This window comes from Trachemys scripta, chromosome 2, assembly GCF_013100865.1.
Source record: "Trachemys scripta elegans isolate TJP31775 chromosome 2, CAS_Tse_1.0, whole genome shotgun sequence".
NCBI classification, from domain to species: domain Eukaryota; kingdom Metazoa; phylum Chordata; order Testudines; family Emydidae; genus Trachemys; species Trachemys scripta.
The window spans coordinates 65,257,016-65,279,168 of NC_048299.1; the positions used below are offsets into that span (position 1 = coordinate 65,257,016).

Genomic DNA, 22,153 nt, shown 5'->3' on the forward strand with positions numbered 1-22,153 from the left:
GCGATTGCGATCGCGGGGTTTTTTTTGTTTGTTTCCCCTCCCTGCTTGGGGTGGCAAAAACACTAGAGCCGGCCCTGCCCACATCTAATGCTATTGACTTTGGCCCAGGGTGTATTTTTTAATCATACCGTTTGGCTCTTCGTTAGCAGTAATCAAACACTATTACAAAAATGGGGCAGTTTGTTTCTTCATGTTGGAGCCACGTGAAATTTGGTTAGTTTAGCTCATTTTGTTTTTTGGTCGAGGGGTTTGCCTAAATGCAATACTTAAGTGAAACCCGAGGTCTCGTGCTGCACACAAAGCAAGGCCAAAGATTGAGGCCATCTGTGTTTTGAAATCAGTTTGGCTGCAGTCAAATAAACAAAATATATATACAAACACACTCAGTTTTAAAAAAATGTACTGGCTTAGCCACTGTTTGAACTCAACACATGCACTGAGTAACCAAGTTGTGTGTGCATGTGGCAAGGAAATTTCATAGAAGTTGGGTGGGGGGAAGAGGACTTCCTTCCACTAAACCACAACTTTGTCTAGTTTATTTCACCAGTGCTGAAAATTCTTTTGCTTCATCTATTTTCCTAGGTGTCCCTTGTCCACCTCCTAAAGACTGTCCGATTGCTGCGTCTTTTACGTCTTCTTCAGAAGCTGGATCGTTATTCCCAGCACAGCACAATTGTCCTCACACTTCTTATGTCTATGTTTGCATTGCTTGCTCACTGGATGGCATGCATTTGGTATGTCATTGGAAAAAAAGAGATGGAAGAGAATAATCCCGTTACTTGGGATGTAGGTAAGAGTCTGTTTTTTACCATATATAAATCACCCAGTGTTTCCTTTCTTGTTGTTAAAGTTTATAATACTGTAGGCTATAAAAGCTAACACGACATAGTATATTTTATCAACCAGCGCATATTTAATACATGTAAATATTTAAAATTAATTGCCTGATGATTAAGGGATAGGTAATCCCACTGAAATTTGACCCAAAGTGTCCATTCCTCAACCCCACATTTGTTTACCTACAACGTGAACATGATTTATATATAAAACAAGATTTTGCATATTTGCTCCTAAGAGGCGAAGTTCTTTTGGGTTTACCTAATTGTAAATTTTTATCTACCTACCTCCAACACAAGACTGTCATTCTTTTAACTGTCTCCTTTTCTTTTTAAAACATAGTGTGTACTTTAATATGTTTTCCATGTATGATGTTTTAAATAATCTATTTTGTTTGGTTTTTCTAGTAATGTTTATTTAAGCACTTTATTATTTTTCTCGAAGCGCATTAAACCAGTGGCAAGGGTTTGTTGCCCAAATCATGTGTCTGATGATGGTATTTAAAACATTCATTAAAAGAGAGACAGTATATGGACAATAACATTTATAGGTATTGGTCCATGTTCATCCCTATGATAATGACATTGAAATCAGTGAGTCACCAGGGATTAATTTGGCCCAGTTTCTGTCATTTAAAGCTGTTCTCTTTCCTGATCTGAAAATGTGAACTCTACTAGCACACAAAAAGTTACAGGAGAGAATGTGAGGAACTAACCATTTCATCACTAGGGTTGGGGAAATGCTTTGTGCTTAAATTTGGACCCATTTGAGGTCAAGCATTTGCAAGTTTGGTGCATATTTCATTATTTTTGAGTTCCTGTTTCACTTGGAATTGAGAAGATATCCAATTTTTAAAAAAGGATTAAACTGGAGCACAGAGTAGGAAGAGTGAAAAACAAAGACTGTGACAAATGAGCAGGGAGGAAGAGTCAATAGAAAAATTCTGATGAAAAGATAAATACCATGTACCGGCTTCCCTTTAGTTAGATTTTTTTGTCAAAAAAATTGGAGAATGAGGAGGTGAGAAAAGATTTTAAATTATAAATGGTGGTGGAAGGTCTGAAATTCAAACGACTTCACTGAATCCTGCAAACCAAAACAGTAGCTCAGGAGGTTTGCAAACCATGGAAAGCCAGGAGAGGCTTCCAGTTCTTAGTAGCTTCACAATGTAATCAGTAGACCCTGGACTGGCTTCTTTTCTAAAATTCTCCAGTGAAAGGCCTTGTTTGTTTGGGAAGGGTGTGGAATGGGGAGAAGAATATGTCAATGAGGAAGGTCTGTACTTTTCAGGTTAAACCTAAGGGCCAGTTTCCTCAACTGGTTATCCTGTGTTTCTTCTGAGTGATGTTCAAGACTTCTGGAGCTTTTAAAGTTGTATTGGATGGGAACTCCTCCTTCCTTCCCCCCACCCTAGATTATATTTACCTAGTTATAAGGGTTTGCATCTATGAACTGGGAGATTAATTGACAGTTGTATGTGAGTATGAAGGGGTTTGGTAGTTATTGGGTATTACTGCAACTACATCACTCTTTAAGGCAGTAACTATCACCCTGCAGCTTTCAATGTCATTCTAACTTCACTCTGAATGAGGAACAAAGAAGAATTTCTTCTGCCTTTTTCTTTGCTGGCCAACCATGAGTCACCTCTTTTCTTCACTTCCTTGGTTTTTTTTCTTCCTAGTTGTCTTTTCCTTTGACCTTACATAAAACCCTTTGTTCTTGTCTAGGTGAATAGAAAGAGGGGAGGACAATGGTAAAATTGGATGGGTCTTGTAAACCCTGTTGTTTTATTTGTTCTGTAAAATACAAAAGGGCTGAATAGAAGCGTGTGAGTATTTTAGATGTGTTTTTGTTGTTTGTAAGAAAGGCCTGTTGCCTACTCGACACAATAATCATATCTGATAGAGGGATATAGGACTCATTCCCTTTCAAATGCCTGCTCAGGAAAATGTTTGGTGAGGGAAGTATACAAACAGCAGGGACTAAGTGTACAGAAAAGTTGACTCTAGCTAAAACATCAGGTCCTTTTCTTGTCTCCTTGCATGTCTCTCCCCCCACCCTTCTTTAAAAGTTGCTGCAAGAGGAATGGCTGATGGGAAAACTAGTGAGAAGGTTAAAAATGCCTGACCTGAAACTAACTGAGGAAGTTGGAGGGAGAAAGTCAGGGAGAGGATCACCTAATCACGGTACCTCTCCAGCTTACCGTGAAGCTACCAAAATCCTGTCTGATTCTCTGTCATGCTTGTCTATTGTTCATGTTTTCTTCCTCTTTGTCATGAATTTGTTTGTAAAAAACGGCTACTGGGGTTGGCTAACGAGCTCCTCACAAAGTGCAGTGCAGAAACCTCACAAAGCTGTAGCAGAAGACCGAGAAATACAAAGAAAGCCCACTGTGTTTGAATTGGCCACACATTCACAGCAGAAAAAAAAAAAAGGAAAAAAGTCGTGCTCAACAGGCATATTAAACAGCCTTCCAAGGACATTGTCAGCGGGTTTAGGCTCTAAAAGTTAGTTTATTCAGACACTTAGCACTGTCTCAGTTACCAGGCAAACTGCCTTCTGATTCCCATTGAGTGCACCCCCCCTACCGTCTCAGGCCATGGGCCATCACTTCATATCAATTATGTGATTCTCCCACTCTGACTGGGTCCTAGGTGGCAGTGTCCAGGTACTAACCACAATTGCCTCAGCCGGCCTGACTAAAGGTATATCTACACTTACGGCGGTGTGTGCAATACACAGACTGCATGCCACAACTAGCGCTGTTATAAATAGACTGTGAGGCACAACTTAGGTGAGTAGAGTGCCCTATGCTCCCGAACCCGCAGGGTATATACTCCATACGGCTCTCTACACACCCAAGCAGTCCCTCCCATGTCTACGCCGTTGCAGTGTAGTGTCCTGCTGTGTCCTGCAGCGAAGAGCTGCTGGAGCCTTTCACTGCAGTGTGTAGCAATACACCACAGTGACAAGTGTGGATGCAGCCTGTGGCACGTACCTACATGTGTAGCGTCTGTTGTCTATATGCAGCCATAAGTATAGGCATAGCTTTAGGCTCAGCCCCTGCAGTTCTGTGCTCTCTGGGGGCAATGACCATGGAAATTAGAGACCAAACAGCCTCCTTAAAGTAAAATAGCATTTATTTAGAACAGAAGCATTTCTAGAAAATGTATCATAAAAACAATATAGCCCACTACACATGTATCTGGCTTACCAGGTGTTTAACCATCTTCCATGTGGGGACAGGAAGAACTAGCTTCCTATAAACTGTCCCACAGAGCCTCTTTCTGTCAGCTTGTCTCCCTGTCAAAGCTCACTGATGCTCCCTGGACAGCTCCCGGTGACTCACCACCCTTTGCAGGGATCAAGACAACTTTTTAATTCTTTATAACCCTTTTGATCTCTAGACTCCCAGCCTGACAAAAGAGCCGTGTCACTTCCCCCTAGAGACTGGAAGGATGCCACTGTCTTTTAAGTGTGTGCTTCGGTGTTCCTATTTGGGAAGCTATTTTGTTGTCTTCCTGTATAGACCCCATTGAATTCAAGTATTAGAGGCTGCCCTTTTTAGAGCTAGTGGGCCTGGGGCTAGCCAGCTCTGTTCTAGGAGGAGTGCCATTAAGGACCGGTATTTGGGCCTGGTAGAGGGGATAATCAGACCCAGCAGGGAAGAGGTCAGGTGATAACTATAAAGGTTGAACTGAGGAGGCTTTCTATAGGAAGCAGGTTGGCTCTGGGAGTGGGGCGGGAGGGGGAGATTTTCAGGCAGACAGCCTCTATGGGGACTGAGGAAGAGCTGCCAGAGGCATGTAAACTCTGGCAAGGAAGCCCTGGATCAGGGGAATTGTGCAGCTGTTGAATTAATGTTGAACTATTTATTTTGGGGATTTTTCTGAAGATTGCCAGCACCACCAGTAAATGAAGCCCAGAGGGGAAAAGGCCTGATCCAAACTCTGGGCATAGAGACAGTTCAGTAGCTTACAGACACATAATAAACATTTCATTACCCCCTCACAGACCAGGTCACGTACAGCGTTCAGAACATTATTACATATCAGCTTCACATCTGTCACGAGCAGCATTGCCAAGCTTCTCTCCATATGTTATATGTAATAATTTAGTATAAGAGTTTTTAAAAGGAAAACTATTTAAAGTATTAGAATCGTTGGAAAACAATGGGCTCAGAAAGACTCAAACAAGGACTAAGTCACCTCCCATAAAATGTACATCAAATCTCTACCTGAACATATCCATGCTCCATATATTAGAACAGTGGGCTATATTCTGCCCTCAGCCAGATTTGTGTAACCACATTGGGTTTTTTCGCATGCAAGTTATTTGCTGGTAAGACAGGATGCTAGATTTTGAGCTCCCTGTGAAATCTGATTAGTGCTAATGTGGCAATGTAGTGCGTTAGTGGTGGTCCTCCCGCTCTGGCTCAGTGGGAAGCTGCCTTGCCTCACTTCATCAATGGACATCGCCCACAGTCAGGAAATTTGTTCAGGGCTCTGATATCTATGGCTCTGACTGTAGTCAGGGCAGTGCACCAAAAGAGTCTCTGAACCCAGACCTTCAGGCAGAGCGGGGCAACAAACAGTCTGGCTCTGGCCTGTTATCAGGACAGAGAAGCAAAGGGTCAGGCGTCCTAGCTCCGGCAGATGGCTGACAAATGCGGGCCTTTTGGCCTAGAGATGGGAGGCTGCCAACCCAGAGGTGGGATGGCAGGGGCTAGGTGGACCTGGGCCCACCCGACTCCACCAGGCCCCAGGCCAGGGCCCTAACAGTGGTGGAGTGTTCCACCACTGCGTCAGTGGGGAATCCAGCTGCAACACGCTATGTGCAGGTTAGGCAGCGATGCAGCAAGACTGAGGTCAGCTACCCCTGGGCCACTTCCTACCCTCCTCTCAGGTTGTACTGGATCCATTGAGTGTCCTCTGACTCCTCAGGATTGGTAGCCAGTGGCTGTCCCAGCGACTCCTCAATGTCTCGGTCTGCTGGCGACTCCAGCCACTCTGGCCAGTCCTCAGCTTGGCGGAGCTCCCCTTCGGTCTCCAGGCTCGGGAGTGGGCAGAAGGTGTCTATTTCCTCTGACGGTTGCAGTCCAACTGAGCTCCAGGACTCGCCCTTTATACTTCCTGTCCCACCTCTTGACTTTGGATGGGAGGGGCAAGCATTGCCTGGCTCTGCCCACCTGGGTTTAGAGAGTGGTCCCTCCCCCTGCGGCTCAGTGGGAGGCGCTCCACCTGACTACAGACAGTATAAAGCTGATTCAAGCAGACTAAAATTACCTATAATGCAAGGGAATCCACAAGTGTTGTAAAAGCAATGCATCCAGCCCTATGCCACCCCATCTCCCCAGATAAGGGACGTATGTGGAGGAGGTGGAAAGAGTTTGGCTGGAGTTCTGCAGCACACCGGCAATCTCCAGATGCAACTTGGAGCCATAACCTAGAACAATCTTGAGGCTGCTTTACCTGACACCTGGGGCCACACTTGCCCCTGGAAGCCCCAAGGATTGGGAGAGGATAAAGATGTCATAGAGACACCTTCTTCCTGAGAATACAGCTGAGCTGAACCAAAGGACTGGAACCACAGTGTGTCTCAAACAGCAATATAGTATGAATTTCCGTTCATGTTTGTGTAGCCTCTTATTTATGTCATTGAGTTACCCTGTGAACAGTCCCAGGGTAATTATTATAAACATGGTAGAGTTGGGTCCATGGTAAACAGGACTCACTAGTGAAGCAGAGTTTGTCTTGTTAATGTATACATCTGCATCATATTTTACCTCAAAACATGCTGGGATTTAAATACTATCAAGGAGAACACTCTCTACGTAGGATACAACTTAGCATAAGTATGAGTCGCAAGAGCAGGTCCGTAATAATGAGGAGCTTCTCCTCCTGCTTTATAAAGGATGAGAGTCCACATTTATTTAGAGCCCAATTCTGACACTTGCTCATATTAGCTAATACCTTACTCCATTAAGAGTTCCACTGATTTCAATAGCACTACTTGCTAGTTAAGGTACTGCTTAATGCAGGTAAGGGTGGCAGAACCTGGCCCTTCGTTTTTGTACCTAATCTGCCAATCGCATTTTACCATTACCGTTTTATTCGATACAATTATAACCACAACTAGACACTCGGTTCTTAAAGATGGCTGTGATCCAAAGCCCACTGAAGGCAATGAAAATCTTTCTATGGACTCTAGTGGGCTTTGGATCAGGCCCTAAGCCAGTATTTTGAGAAAGATGTACGGTATATATATCTTTATTCTGCTGTTTGGTTACAAAAGAACATGTCTCCTCCCTAGAAGCAGGTTTTTTCTTCTCCAGTTAGCTGTGGTAGCAAGTGCCTTGTAGCTGAAAAGCCCCTCTGGATTCATGGTATTGCCACTACAGTGCAACTAGCAGCTGAAAGAAAAAGATGGCTTTGGTTGGAGGAGGGACAAAAATTAGTGATTCTTTGTTTTATACATAGACGTGTTTTATCAGATCATGTTTCTTTTATCAACTTCCTTACCATGTTTAGTGTTTCCTCAGAAAGATTTCAACACAGAATAAAGACTGAGGTTTTGATGATGCTCTAAAATTTTGGGGCTGTAATATTGTAACTATTACTTAGGACCTAATTGTGCTAACAGATATACATCATAACCCTGATCCCATACCATTGACGTCAGTGGGACATGCATGGGGCCCATGTATCTGTTTCTTTGGCTAATTTAAACAAACCAGGTACTTAATTTGCATTTGGATTAGGGAGAGGGGAATGATAAAGTGCTTCCAATGAAAATACACAAAGCAGAAAAGTGTGTGCGCTGTGTTCTTATTAAGCCAAATCATGAAGTTCTTCCTCAGTTCTTTGCCCTTATTCAGGCAAAGTTCCCATTGCAAAGAATTTAAAATAATAAATTCAAGAATTTTGCCATTCGGTTATGAGAAGAAAAGGAGTTGATTTTTCATGAGGGGGTAGGCTGTGGTTCCTGTCTGCAGACGGGGGAGCAATTATAGGAGTAGACTGACCTCTGTTGTCTTCAGTGTGAGTAACTATCTACCAATGTGAGTAAGATAGGCACAGTCTGGCACTAAGATTACTTATTCAGCTCTAGAATTAATGAGGTTTTTACTGATTGACATAGAAATTATTGAAATCATAGAAATTTAGGACTGGAAGGGACTCGTGATAGATCATCTAGTCCAGTCTCCTGCACTGAGGCAGGACTAAGTATTATCTAGACCAGTGGTGCCCAACCTTATTACACAGGAAGGCCACGTAAACCTGAGCGCAACCTTGTGTGTGCCAAATGGATTCCATATATTTTAATAAGATTTAAAGTCACCTATATTGATTTATATTTTAAGTTCAGCTTGTTTCTATGTACAGTCTTGTCTATTTACACACTTTTGTAAACGACAATGATGTAAACATGACAAAATGCTAACGAATCAGCTGTTAGTACATTGTGTTGAAGCAGGCTGTGCACTCTTGATCTAGACCATCCCTGACAGGTGTTTGTCTGATCTGTTCTTAAAAACCTCCAATGATGGAGATTCCACAAACTCTCTAGGTAACTTGTTCCTGTTCTTAACTACCATTACAGTTAGGAAGTTTTTTCCTAATGTCTAACTTAAATTTCTCTTGTTTCAATTTCAGCCCATTACTGCTTGTCCTGTCCTCAGTGGTTAAGGAGAACAATTTATCACCTTCCTCTTTATAACAACCTTTTACGTACTTGAAGACTATCATCATGTCCCCTCTCAGTCTTCTCTTCACCAGACTAAACAAACTCAATTTTTTCAATCTTTCCATGTAGGTCAAGTTTTCTAGACCTTTAATCATGATGTTTCTCTTCTTTTGACTTTCTCCAATTTGTCCACATCTTCCCAAAGTGTGGTGCCCAGTACTCCAGTTGAGGCCTTATCAGTGCTGAGTAAAGTGAAGAATTCCTTTTAGTGTCTTGCTTACAACACTCCTGCCAATATATCCCAGAATGATGTTCGTTTGCAACAGCATTGTATTGTTGACGCACTTCATTTATAATCCACTGTAAACCCTCAGATCCTTTTCTGCGGTATTCCTTCCTAGGCAGTCCTTTCCCATTTTGTGTTTGTGCAATTTGATTATTCCTTCCTGAGGGTAGTACTTTGAGATTGTCCTTATTGAATTTCATCCTATTCATTTCAGACTATTTCTCCAGTTTGTCACAATCATTTTGAATTCTAATCCTATCCTCCAAAACCCTTGCTATCCCTCCCAGCTTGATGTCATCTGCAAACTTTATAAGTGCACTCTGTGCCGTTTTCCAAATCGTTTATGTAGATACTGAATAGAACCAGACCAGGACAGATCCCTGTGGGATCCCACTCAATATGGGATATGAGAAGGTGATACAATCTGAGCCTTCTTGTCTAGGACTTGAGACCCTCACCTGAGCAAGTCTTGCGGCCTTCACCAGCCAAGAAAGCAGTTGTTCTTTAGTCATTGTTCAGTTTGACTTTATTGCCTGATAAAGCATAGCTACTGGGCTGATCATTTACAGTCCAATCAGCACTTGAGATAGTGTTATGTTCCTTTTTCCTCTTTCGATTCCTTGCTACTTAAATCCCTTGCATTTTCCTTTTGTATTGTTTCCATCATTCAGTCCCTTTGGTGAGGCAGCCATCTCCGTGAGACATGGCATGATTTTCTGCACAAATAAGTTTTTCAGTTAGCTAGCACAGAATAGAGGCTCTCATTCTGATCTCACTTACACCAGTGTGATTTCACTGACTTCACTGGCACTGCTTCTCATTTCCACAGGTTTAACTGAGATCAGAATAAGGCACAAAGCCTTTATTGCCTGTTTTGAATTAGTCCATGCTGAGTTAGCGCCCTTCATGTTCTTACCAGCTATCAGAAGTGCCTTTTAGATCTGTCTGTACAAGAAACAGACAGTACTGAAAATGTTTCTTGTTGCTAAATGCATTCACCCTATGAGAACTGTATGATCTGTTGAAACTGGACTACCATGAATATACTGTGAGCAGATTAGTAGGCAGCCAAGAGTCAGGATGCTGCTTCTCTTAGATAGTCAAAGCTGTCAAGTATAATTTATGTAATAGTCTTGAGCAGTTCTCCCTCCGTCAGCCATAACTTCAGCAACAACTTTTTATTAGCTCACCTACAGTAACACTTACAATACTGTAGTCATGGATGATTTATTATCAGCACCAACTTAGAACACCTATATTTAAATGGAAAAAATGTCAAATTTGCCTCCTTTGGAAAGGATTCAAACTTATTTAATTATTCACACTTCTTTCAAGAAATTATCTTTATTCTCTTTTCTGATTTATACTTGATAAGTAGTTTTTGTTACTTTTGTGACCATTATGTTTGACTCCATAACAGTAAAGCTCTGGAAGGTTTTGGACCATTCTATTTGCGCTTATGTTACAAGGTTGCAGTATAAAACTCTCCATGCTGAACTTGTTCTGTGCATAGTTTGTCTAAATTCTGTCAGTATCTCTGAAGTCAGCTGTGGAGCTGGAATATTCATCATGATAATTATCAAATATCATATCCAGAGTTTAGTGGCTTAGCTAGGTTTTTAATGCTTGGAAGGTTTTCCCAGGCTGATGCAAAGAAACTTGAGGCATTCATCATTCTTTTCATTATTTCTTTTGCGGTTACCAACAATCTTGTCAGAAGCTCTGGGGATGTGTTTTGAAGCTATCCTTGTGAGCAGGCACTTGAGTCACTTGCACACCTATCTAGGTTAAACTCAAGTTACACTTCTTTTGGAGGAAAGGCTATTTTTTAGGTGTTTGCAAAACCGGAGATATACAAAGCTGCTAGTTTTTCACTTTTATGTTGAGTTTTAGCATATTAATTAAAATCTCCTAGTAATCTGAGAGATGACACAGCAGGCTCAGTGGTATGATAAAAGCCAAGTTAGAAAAACAGCAGTACTGTTACTCTCGGTACATGACCAAAGAAATGTGGAAGCTGGGATGGTAACAATTAATACTTAACATTTCTTACACCTTCACTGTGTTGTACAAATCTTAATTAATCCTCACAACATTGTATAATGAAGTAAATAACATACTTCTCAATGTATGTAACAAAACTGAAGCAGAGAAGTTAAATGGCTTGCCAGAGACCACAGTGGGGAGCATGTACCAGAGCTCAGATTAGATCTCAGGATTTGATGGTGCCTATGCTTATCCTTACGTAGTGCCCTAATGAATAACTATTAATTATTATTCATGCTGATTATTCCTGCTGTGTTTCTGTACAGACTTAGGCCCTGATCCTGCTGTTGGTTACTTATTAAAATTATTTTCTGTAAGTGACATTAGCAGTATTGCCAACTCCAAGCATTTGAAAAGCATGAGCCAGTCCCCCATCATGAAATTTTTAAAATACAGTTCTTGGGGGGGGGGGGTGTTCATGTTTTCAAGCTTTTCTTAACAACTATGAAGACTAGAAGCTTACTTTTTAAGAAAGAAAGAAAATACTGAAGCTGTCATGGAATCATAGGGCTCCAGGAACTAGGGCTTTAAGAAAAATACCAACTGTTACAAGACTTGTGATAAAATCAAGATAGTTGACAAAACTGCACTTGTTCGACTCTGATCCTGTATAGACAGACCCTTACACCCAAGTCCCATAGACATGGGATCTGCCCTCACGGATCTAATTGCAGGATCAGGGCCTATACAAAAAATTAGTTTTAATTTAGTTTTAGTAAGTATCCAATGTATGAAGTAAGTGTGTGTGTGTGTGTGTGTGTGTGATTGAGATATATATATATATATCAATAATATAAATAATATAATGCTTAGGCTAGATTATGACCAACTCTTACCCTGAGTATGAGGCCATGCATAGCTACGTCCTCCTAGGAGAAGCCCTAGGAAGAAATTGTGATTGAGTCACAGTCCTATCCTGATCCCCATCCTTGCTCCCATGAGGAAGTAAATTACTGCTGCCCTGAAAAGACTGCAACTTACTGCTTCCATCACACTGGCAGGCATGATGGGGAGGCAAAGCCAAGGCTCCACTCACTCGCTGCCCTATCATGATCATTTTACTCTGAGCGGGAATAGCAGCTATGGGAAGCTTGCTCTCCCTAACCCTGTGCCCTGTCACAATCCAGGCAGACCACACAGGGCATTGTGAGGGGTTTTACGCCGAATGCTGTCCTGTCTGACCACATAAGTGTAAGTGACAATCTTGCCTTTGATTTGGTTGGTTATAGAAGTGAAACACACACCAAACTAAGCCTGATGTTGATGAAATGTTGCACATGTGGGTCAGTCATTCTTCTAGTTTTGCAGCTTCAAGATTTTTTTAAATATTTTTTTCTCTTAAGTCTCGATATATTTTTGATCACATTTATAGAACTAAATGGGTTCTCTCCTGTGCCAGCAAGAGCAACTCTGAATGCTCAAGACTCTCCACCCATAACTGTGTATTCTAGTTAAGATTTGGGGCCAAATCCTGGGCTGTGGGACCCACTGGGCTTGGGCAGGGTGTGAGTCGGTGCAGAATTTGGCAACTCAGTTTAAATCATGGTGTAGCTATAGTTTTATGGTAACGTCTGTAAACTTCTCTTCATACCAGTGTGATTATGGACTGAATGATTTCTAAAAAGGGGAGAAGCACAATCAACCTAAAACAAAGTTACTGAAGGAGTACTTCAGCCATTTCAAAGTGGGATATCTTGAAAAGCTTCCTCATTGGAAGAGATCAGCTCTTTAAATGCTCAGGTTAAACAAGCCACAATTAGAGCTGACTTGACCCCCTCATGCACACACACATGCCAATTTAGAGTTGGCATGTGTAGGATTATGACTCCTAGCAGGAGAAGAACTACACTCTTGACTAAATATACAGTATGTCATTCACTAGCCATTGTCAGAACTTTAGCTCAGTCTGATCTCTGCCTCTGAATTCTTAATTTAAATCTCTGCTCCAGTGCATTCATTGTATTTAATTTTAAATTCACCATTATCTTACCAGTGACGACAATATCTGTTACGTTGAAGTTGCAGTCCTTTCTAATTTTTGTGAAGCATCTTTAAGAAGAGGAATAAAAGATATAATTATATCTCACTGAGCAGTGGCTTCTTCAATTGAAGAAAATGTATCAAGGCTCTCTAGTGACTTGGGGTGATCCCATTAAAGTTCCTTTGTTGTGTGGGATGTACGTACATCTGCTTGCTTGTCTATTTCTCATGTCTAGGAAAAGAAAAGGATGAGTTCATCTGACTGCAAATTCTTTTCCAAATTAACGTATGAAAGAAACACTTGCCAATTCCAATTCTTGTGAAATTTTTGGGACTCCAGTTGCTTACAAATTTAACCAACCAGTTCAGATTATCCTCTTCAGTTTTATAGCAAATTGATTAACCCCCGTATAATGGTATGTGAATAGTTGGTGGTACTTAAATGGTTAGAATGAAAGACAATCATCTCAAAACTTAACCAATCACAAATCATTCTTAAGCTTTGTAAGCTTTTGGCAACACCCATCTCCTCAATATTTTTAAGTTTTATTTAGTGGGTTTCAAAAATGTTGGGGGGAAGAAAAGAAAGTATCATAATACCATGATAAAGGCTAATTTTAAGACCTTTCTGAGATGATTGGAACAGGAAGTGCTGGAAATTTCATGAAAACATCTATTCTGGAGAATTTTCCAGCACAGCTATCAAACAAAGGAAGTTTGGGCAATCATCATCTGAACTTGATCTCCAATCCTGTTGAGTTTCGCCCATCATAAATAGTTAGTATTTCAATATATTGCATATTGTGTACCTAATGCACTGACTGGAAATACATTGTTAATTCAGGAAAAATCCACCCTTCATTCCCAGTCTTTCAATCATTGAAATCAGGGCCATGGTAAGTAATATTTTATTTTTTTCCACTCAGTCAGTTGCTTTGAAATGTTGTCAGATGTCAGATCTGGATTATCAAATCATTTTTGCAAAGAAAAGTTCTAACAAAAACATGAAAAAATTGAGAAAATTAATTTCTGTTGATATTTCTTCCAAATATCTGTCTAAAAACATAGGGCTTGATTCTGCCACACTTACTCAGGTTGAGAAGTGCTTACTCAGGTTGAGAAATACTAGCTCATATGAATAATCCCATTGAAGTTGACTGGACTACACTTTTTAGTAAGTACCACAAGGGAGGGGAAGTTCCTCTGATTCTTTCATCAAAATCCATCCTCTATTTATTTTTACAGAATCTATCACTTGTGTGCCACGCTGCTAGAATTCACACACAAAAATCTTAATACAACAAATGGATTTTTACATATGCAGATCCACTCACCAGTGTGTGCAGCTGCTAGTATATAGGTGAGTTCTGAATGCACAAAGCTCCATGTTCACAAATGCGGGCCATGTTGAGGCCCACTTTGGATCCAAGTTTCTGCTTTCCTTGTATCGGACATATCCTACTCATAAAAGATTTTAAAACATCATCATCATTCTCAAAGTACTGCTACAAATGAAAAATAATCAGGAATTTTCCATCATTTTTTTTTTTGACAGATAATTCAGTTTCTGCAAAATCAAAAATTTCTGTGGGAAAATTTTGATTTTGCTGAAATTTTTTGAATCTCCATTGGGAAAATTGAAATGAAATATTTCACTGTGGGTGGGATTGTCCTGAATCAAAATATTTCCATTTGTTGAACCCAGTAGAAACATTTGATTTTGGGTGAGTTCGTTATTAAGCTGTGAAAGTTTGAACTGCCCTGGTCCATCATGAGAGTTAAAGTTCAAGTGTCTCATGCTCCAATTCTCCTTTTTCTCCTGTATGGGCCATCTGGCTGGACTATATCTCTCATTATGCATCATGGTCTCCTCTCTGGTTGAACCACTGCAATGAATCATGGGAGTTCCATGATTGAGCTACATCCTCTGAGATCCAGTCCACCCAGGGAGCCTAGCCCCTAGAGGAGAACGGGGACATGAAGCATCTGAATTACAGTTCCCAGGAGGCACCACAGTGGTTCAAATGGACAGAGTTCAGTGTTAAACCAAGCTGAATTGTTACAATATTTCCAAATCAAAAAATTGTGGAGCTTTCCATTATGCAATATATATATAGATATTGATGTTTTGACTTATCATCCCAATTCAAAATGAAAACACATGTTGAAATGTCGGCATTTCCTATGGGATGGAAATTCCAGTTTTGGACCAGCTATATTGCATACATTACACTAAATGTTTTTCTTCCCATGTAGTGCTATAAAAAAATGCTTATCCCAAAAGTAAAATGAGCAAGTATTCTACTTGTTGCTGTTCCCTCTTAAGTCTGAAAAATTATAGGGTTTTGTGCTAATGAAAAGCAGTTTTCACAGCTGAAAAATGTTTCTTCCTAGTTGTGAAAAGGGCCTTTTGTCCAAGGGTTAAAACTACTGTAGGCAAAACTTGGACCATGTTGGCCTTTTTGACCCAGGCTAAATCTGTTTAATACGATCATACTTTGGATGACAACTGTTGAAGCTGCACCACCAGTTTCTTAAGCAAATTTTAATGCACTTTACTGCACTGCTCTCATCTGGGCAGACAGTTCAGATACTGAAATGTTAACACTCCAGTAGTCCAGCAGGGAGTAAAAGCATGCAAGATAAGTAAAAATAGGACTTGGAAGAAATGAAGACAAGTGAAGCCACCTTGGATAGTTTTCCTTTTAAATTTTATTTTAGCTAGGCCTATACATTTTTAACAGACTCAAGGCAGCTGTGATTTCTGCTCTGTGTAGGGAGGATATATATACCTAATGTTAACCAAAGCTATTTTATTTTGGGGAAATGTTGTAAAAGAAAAAATACAGAGTTCTAGTGAGATATAGTGTGATCTATAGATACAGTCTGTAAAATTTCAAAATTGTTAATTCACTTTCCAGAGCTCAATGAATCATTCAAGCTTAGGTTGAGAGTAGAAAGATCAGTCCTGCCAATGCAGAAGGCCTGAGAGAAAAGCGTTCAGCCTTTGTATGTAGTTGCTAACATTTTTTTGCCGAAGAAATCATGGTACCTGGATGTAGTCCTTGTCTTTGGTGATATGCATCACAATTAAAAATCATGTGTGATGTGCACTGCAGATGACTTGCATATTTGTCTGTTCATTCCTCAAAGCAATCCCTGTTGACATCAGTGGGAATACCTTGTCTGGAGCAATTGCTGCACAGGAAATAGAGATCCTCAGTGCAAACTGGAGTGAAGAATTAAGAAAATAAGAATGGCCATACTGGGTCAGACCAATGGTCCATCTAGCCCATTATCGTGTCTTCCGATAGTGGTTTGTGCCAGATACCTCAGAAGGAGTGAACAGAACAAGGCAATTTATCACGTGATCCATCCCCTGTCATCCAGGCCCATCTTCAGAGGTTTAGGAACACCCAGAGCATGGGGCTGCATCCATGGCCATCTTTGCTAATAGCCATTGATGATCTCATCCTCCATGAACTTATCTAATTATTTTTTGAACCCAATTACACTTTTGGCTTTCACAACATCCCTGGAAATGATTTCCACAGGTTCTCACTGTACATTGTGTGGGCGAAGAAGGACTTATATTTGTTTTAAACCTGCTGCCCATTAATTTAATTGGGGAACCCCGGGTTCTTGTTTAATATGAAGGCGTAAATAACACTTTCCTATTGACTTCCTCCACACTGGTAATGATTTTATAGACCTCTATCAGATCTCCCCTCAGTTGTCTCTTTTCCAGCTGAAGAGTCCCAGTATTTTTTTTTTAATTTCTCCTCATATGGAAGATGTTCCATACCCCTAATCATTTTTTTGTTGTCCTTCTCTATACTTTTCCAATTCTAATGTAGCTTTTTTGTGATGGGGGAACCAAAACTGCATGCATTATTCAAGGTGTAGGAGTACCATGGATTTATATAGTGACATTATGATATTTCCTGTCTTATCTATCCCTTTCCTAATGGCTCCTAACATTCTGTTAGCTCTTTTGACTCCCATTGCACATTTAGCAGATGTTTTCAGAGAACTATCCTCAATTATTCCAAAATCTTTCATCACTTTCATCTGTCATTTTGGTGCCCAGTCACTCAGCTTTGTGAAATCTCTTTGTAATTCTTCACAGTCAGCTTTGGACTTGACTATCTTGAGTAATTTTGTATCGTCTGCAAACGTTGAAATCTCACCATTGAGCCATTTTTCCAGATTACGTATGAATATGTTGAACAGCACTGGTCCCGTCACAGATATTTGCAGAGCCCTCGCCATTTACTTGTCTCCACTGTGAAAACTGACCATTTATTCCTACCCTATTTCCTGTCTTTTAACCAGCTATTGATCTTTGAGAGGACCTTCCGTTTTATCCCATGACTCCTTACTTTGCTTAAGACCCTTTGGTTTGGGACTTTGTCAAAGGCTTTCTGAAAGTCCAAGTACACAATATTGACTAGAACACCCTTGTCCACTTACTTATTGACTCCCTTAAAGAATTCTAATAGATTTGTGAGGGATGATTTCCCTTTACAAAAGCTGTGTTGACTTTTCCCCAATATATCGTATTCATCTATGTGTTTGACAATTCTGTTCTTTAGTATACTTTCAACCCATTTGCCTGGTATTCAGGGGTGAAAGTAAGTCCAGTGACTTACCTGTATGCTGGGGCCAGCTCTGGCCCCGAGAAGGGGCAGGGCCTAGGGCGGAAGGGGCGTGGCTGAGGGAGTCAGAGCCAGCCCCAGCCCACCCTGTAAGGTAAGTGCCCCCCCCCCCCCGGGGTAGCAGCAGCAGCCCGGGCCTCCTGGGGCTATTTAAAGGGCCCGGGGCTCCCCTGCTTATACCATCACAGCCTTTTAAATAGCTGCCAGAGACCTGGAGTAGTGGCTGTGGGGCTCCGGCAGCTATTTAAAGGGCCGGGACAGTAGAAGCAATAGGAGCCCCAGTCTTTTTAAATAGCCCCCAGAGCCCCTCAGCCCTACCCCAGGGCTCCAGAAGTGGGGCTCTGGTGGCAATTTAAAGGGCCTGGGGCTTTAAATCGCCCCCTGGGGAAGCCAGGCTGCCCTGATACGGGAAACTGGCTCTTACCGGTACGCCATACCGGTAAGTACTGGCTTACTTTCACCTCTGCTGGTACTGATGTTAGGCTTACTGGCCTGCAATTGCCAGGACTGTCTCTGCTGGACCTTTTTTTAAAAATCAGCATCACATTAGCTATCCTGCAGTCATCTGGTATAGAGGCTGACTTAAGCAATCGGTTACATACCACGGTTAATAGTTCTGCAATTTAATATTTTAGTTCCTTCAGAACTCTTGAGTAAATACCATCTGGTCTTGGTAACTTATCTGTTTAATTTATAAATTTGTTCCTAAACATCCTCTATTGACACCTCTATCTGGGACAGATCCTCAGATTTGTTACCTAAAAAGAATGGCTCAGGTATGGGAATTTCTCTCACATTCTTTGCATGAAGATCAATGCAAAGAATTCATTTAGCTTCTCTGCAATGGCCTTATCTTCCTTAAATGCTCCTTTAGCCTCTCGATCATCCAATGGCCCCAGCGATCATTTGACAGACTTCCTGCTTCTGATGTATTTAAAGGTTTTTCCTGTTAGTTTTTGTATATTTTGCTATTTGCTCTTCAGATTCTTTTTTTGGCCTGTTTAATTTTACACTTTACTTTTACACTTGACTTGCCAGTGTGTGCTACATTCTATTTTCCTCAGTAGGGTCTGATTTCCAGTTTTTAAAAAATGTCTTTGCCTCTAACCGCCTCTTTTACTCTGTTTAGTCATGATGGCATTTTTTTTGTCCTGTTACTATTTTTTTTTTATTTGAGGTATACATCTAGTTGGAGCCTCTATTGTGGTGTTTTTAAAAACAGTTTGCAGGCATTTCACCCTTGTGAATGTTCCTTTTTAATTTCTATTTCATTAGCCTTCTCTTTTTTTGTGCAGTTCCCTTTTTGAAGTTAAATGTTACTGTGGTGGGTTTCTTTGGTATTTTCCCCCCATAGGATGTTCAATTTAATTATATTATGGTCACTATTACCAAGTGTTTCAGCTATATTCACCTCTTAGACCAGATCCTGTGCACCACTTAGGACTAAATCATGAATCGTCTCTCCCCTTGTGGATTCCAGAACTAGCTGCTCTAAGAAGCAGTCGTTAATGGTGTCTAGAAATTTTATCTCTGCATCCCATCCTGAGGTGACATGCTCCCAGTCAATATGGCGCTAGTTGAATTCCCCCATTATTGTTGGGTTTTCTGCCTTTGTAGCCTCTCTAATCTCCCTGAGCATTTTACAGTCACGGTTACCATCCTGGTCAGGTAGTCGATTCCTACTGCTATGTACTTACTATTCAATAATGGAATTTCTATCCATAGAGATAGAAACTGAACATATTCTTTTAATAAATCCTCCCCTAAGGGATGTATCTGTCTGAAACTTGTGCTCCTCCATATCTCCATATTACCCCTCTTCCCCAGCCCTTAATTTAAAAACTCCTCTACAACCTTTTTTAATTTTACAAGCTAGCAATCTGGTTGTTTTGGATTAGGTGGAGTCCATCCTTGCTGTATAGGCTTCACCTTTCCCAAAAGGTTCCCCAGTTCCTAATAAATTTAAATTCCTCCTCCAAACACCATTGTCTCATTTATGTGTTGATATCCTGTGGTTCTGCCTGTCTAACTGGCAAAATACATTTTGCACCATTGGTTGGAGAAGGAACAAGAGCTAAAATAGCCCTGTGATTTCTCCAGGTCTCTTCTGTAATAGAAACACTGCAGGGGTTTATATTGAACACTCAGGGATTTATTAAAACTTGCAGATAGTGTGCAAAAGCTGCTCAGTGAGTGAAAAATCACATCAGACACTTTTCAGCCCTCAAGCACTGTAGCTTGGAGAGTTTTGTACAGTTCTAGGAACACTTCAGTGTAATGGAAGGCTGTGCTGGGATTGGGAATTTGCCAACTCTATATTGCCTTAGTCTTCATAACTCTTGGTCTGACCCCTACATGTTAAAACGTTTCAAGTCCAGCACAAATCTGGGCAGACCTCAGCATGTTTTTTCTGTATTTTGCATCCATTTTCATATGCTTTATCAATAGTAGGTTGTATTGCCTCATAGGCAATCTGCTAGCTTACCTCCTGAGATATCAGTTGGAGTTCCCCTCAATGGGGCACCTGTTTCTGACCTCCTTCCAGTCTCTCTCTCTCTCGCTACTTTCCTACTTCTGCTGCATATGGTATGGACCAGTGCCCATATTCACACATTTTTTTTCCTAACTGAATTTTTAGAACAGACATGTGCCTTATATATCTGCTTTCTTGCTATTGATTCATCCTTCTCTCTTCCTCTCTGTCCTCTTATTATACCAGGTACTTGGTAAAGGAAGAAGTGTTCCTGCTAACAAAATGGAAAATCTTTAATATAGTAAAGTAAAATCAAATGATATTCTACAGTATTTTTCAGAAATCTGTTCATTGCCCATAGGCCACAGAAAATGCTCAAGCATTTCTTACATTTATTTTGATTGCTAATAGTTATATCAGGATGTTAATTGCAAAGCTATTATTTGTTTCTATGACAAATTAGATATAACTAGGGTTGTAATGTGCGGCACTTCAGAAAACTCCTACACTAGTAGAGCTGTGCAATAATACCCTAACAACAATAATAGTAATATCTAGCTGTTATAAATCACCACTCATCAGTAGATCTCAAAGCACTCCAATGTCTTACAGAAGTTTGTGCAGCTTGAAACAGTCATGCCTTTATTTTCATTATACTATACGTTCTAAGTTATTAAGAACATTGTCAAGCCTGCAAATACAGTGGTTATGTTATGCTCAGAAATGCAGCTTTAAATATACACTATGCTTTCTTATGGACACTTTAATTGTATTTGTTCTTTTTCTGTGTTGTGTGTTTTTGTTCTTGTTTTGTTTTCCTTAAGTTTAAATAAAGTCTTCCCTTACAATGAAAGTACCTGTTTTGCTCTTTGGGTATGAAGATATAACACACCGTGAAAAGACATGTGCTGCAGATTTCCAAAAAAGCCCAATATTTTTCAGCCTTGTCTTATTTATTTAAAACGGCACACACGACACTACATTATAATAAAGTTATTTAGGTTGCAAAGTCAAGCACTAAAATGTTAGGAAGTACAACGCTGCATGAGACAGGAGTCCTGTGGAAAAATAGTATGTGCTCATGAAACTAAAGACTATAGCATAATGCACAAACAGGCAGAATGAAGGTTGTGGTGGCAACCATAAAGATGGCATTTGCTAACTTCCAGGTACTGGACTCTGCAATCTAAACCACTTTATTTTCATGTAGTTCATGTATCTCTACAAATTACATAAAATAAAAAGGTAAAAACAAAATCTATTCTGCACAGTTATGAGGATCGCCCACCATCATGAGGGTTTGAACCCTTTCAGCACTGCAGCAGAGGTCTCTACCATATGATCTATAGGATTAGGTTGATAGCACGAGAAGACTGCTGTCACATATTGGGGGATTGCCCACCAGTGCCATGTGCTGGGTCCCCGGAGGAGGATGAGAGGAGCCCATTCCAGCACTCTCTCTTCCTGCTCTCCCTCATTCTACCCCATGCGGTATCCCTAGAGTAGGGAGGATGAGCTGTTATGGGATATGTTGTATCCTGGGATTTAACGGGGGAGCCCAGCCTGCTTTTTCTTCCCTCATCGCCATGTGATGTGTCTGGGGATGTGGGAAGGATGGGATGCTGGAGCTATGTGCTGGAACTGGGGTGTGCAGGTTGGTAGAGGGGTTATCCTGCCCTAACACTCCCCCACAGCAACTACTGCGCCATGGGCTGTCAGGTGTTTCCAATGCAGTGTGTTGCTGCTGTTTTGGTAGGGATATGGTCCTAGCCTTAGAATGGTCATGGTCAGTTATTTTTTTCGACAGGCTGCCAAAATATTCCTGAGGCACACAAGTGAGAGGAGAAATGGTGATTTTCAGTAGTTTATAATTCAGCCCAACCTGAATGGAATTTCATGGGTCGCGTGAAATGCACTTTTAAAGCGCCAAGGTTTTGTTCCTGGCAGATTTCAGAGGTCTTCTGCAAACAATATAGGTGTTAAAACTTCTCAAAACAAAGTTGCAAAAATCTTTTATAGTAGAAAGTGTTCGTTAGTCTAAATGTAGTGGTCTCTGCTGGCTTCCCCTATAATTTCATTTCGCAAAGTTAAAGGTGCTTTCTGCTGTCATTCTTATATGAATGGCCAGAAAGTGGACACTTGTAGTTTTTCAGAGTTCTGTCTTTCTGTTTCTAATACAAGAACTAG

General features: G+C 40.8%; 1 protein-coding gene across 1 annotated transcript in view; it reads left to right on the forward strand.

Moving 5' to 3' along the window:
• Window positions 1-22,153, forward strand: part of KCNH8 (potassium voltage-gated channel subfamily H member 8) — a 343,253-nt gene that overhangs the window by 235,751 nt on the left and 85,349 nt on the right. Inside the window, exon 7 of the mRNA XM_034760755.1 lies at window positions 583-790. Coding sequence (XP_034616646.1) covers window positions 583-790 — 208 coding nt within the window. The remainder of the gene's footprint in view (window positions 1-582; window positions 791-22,153) is intronic.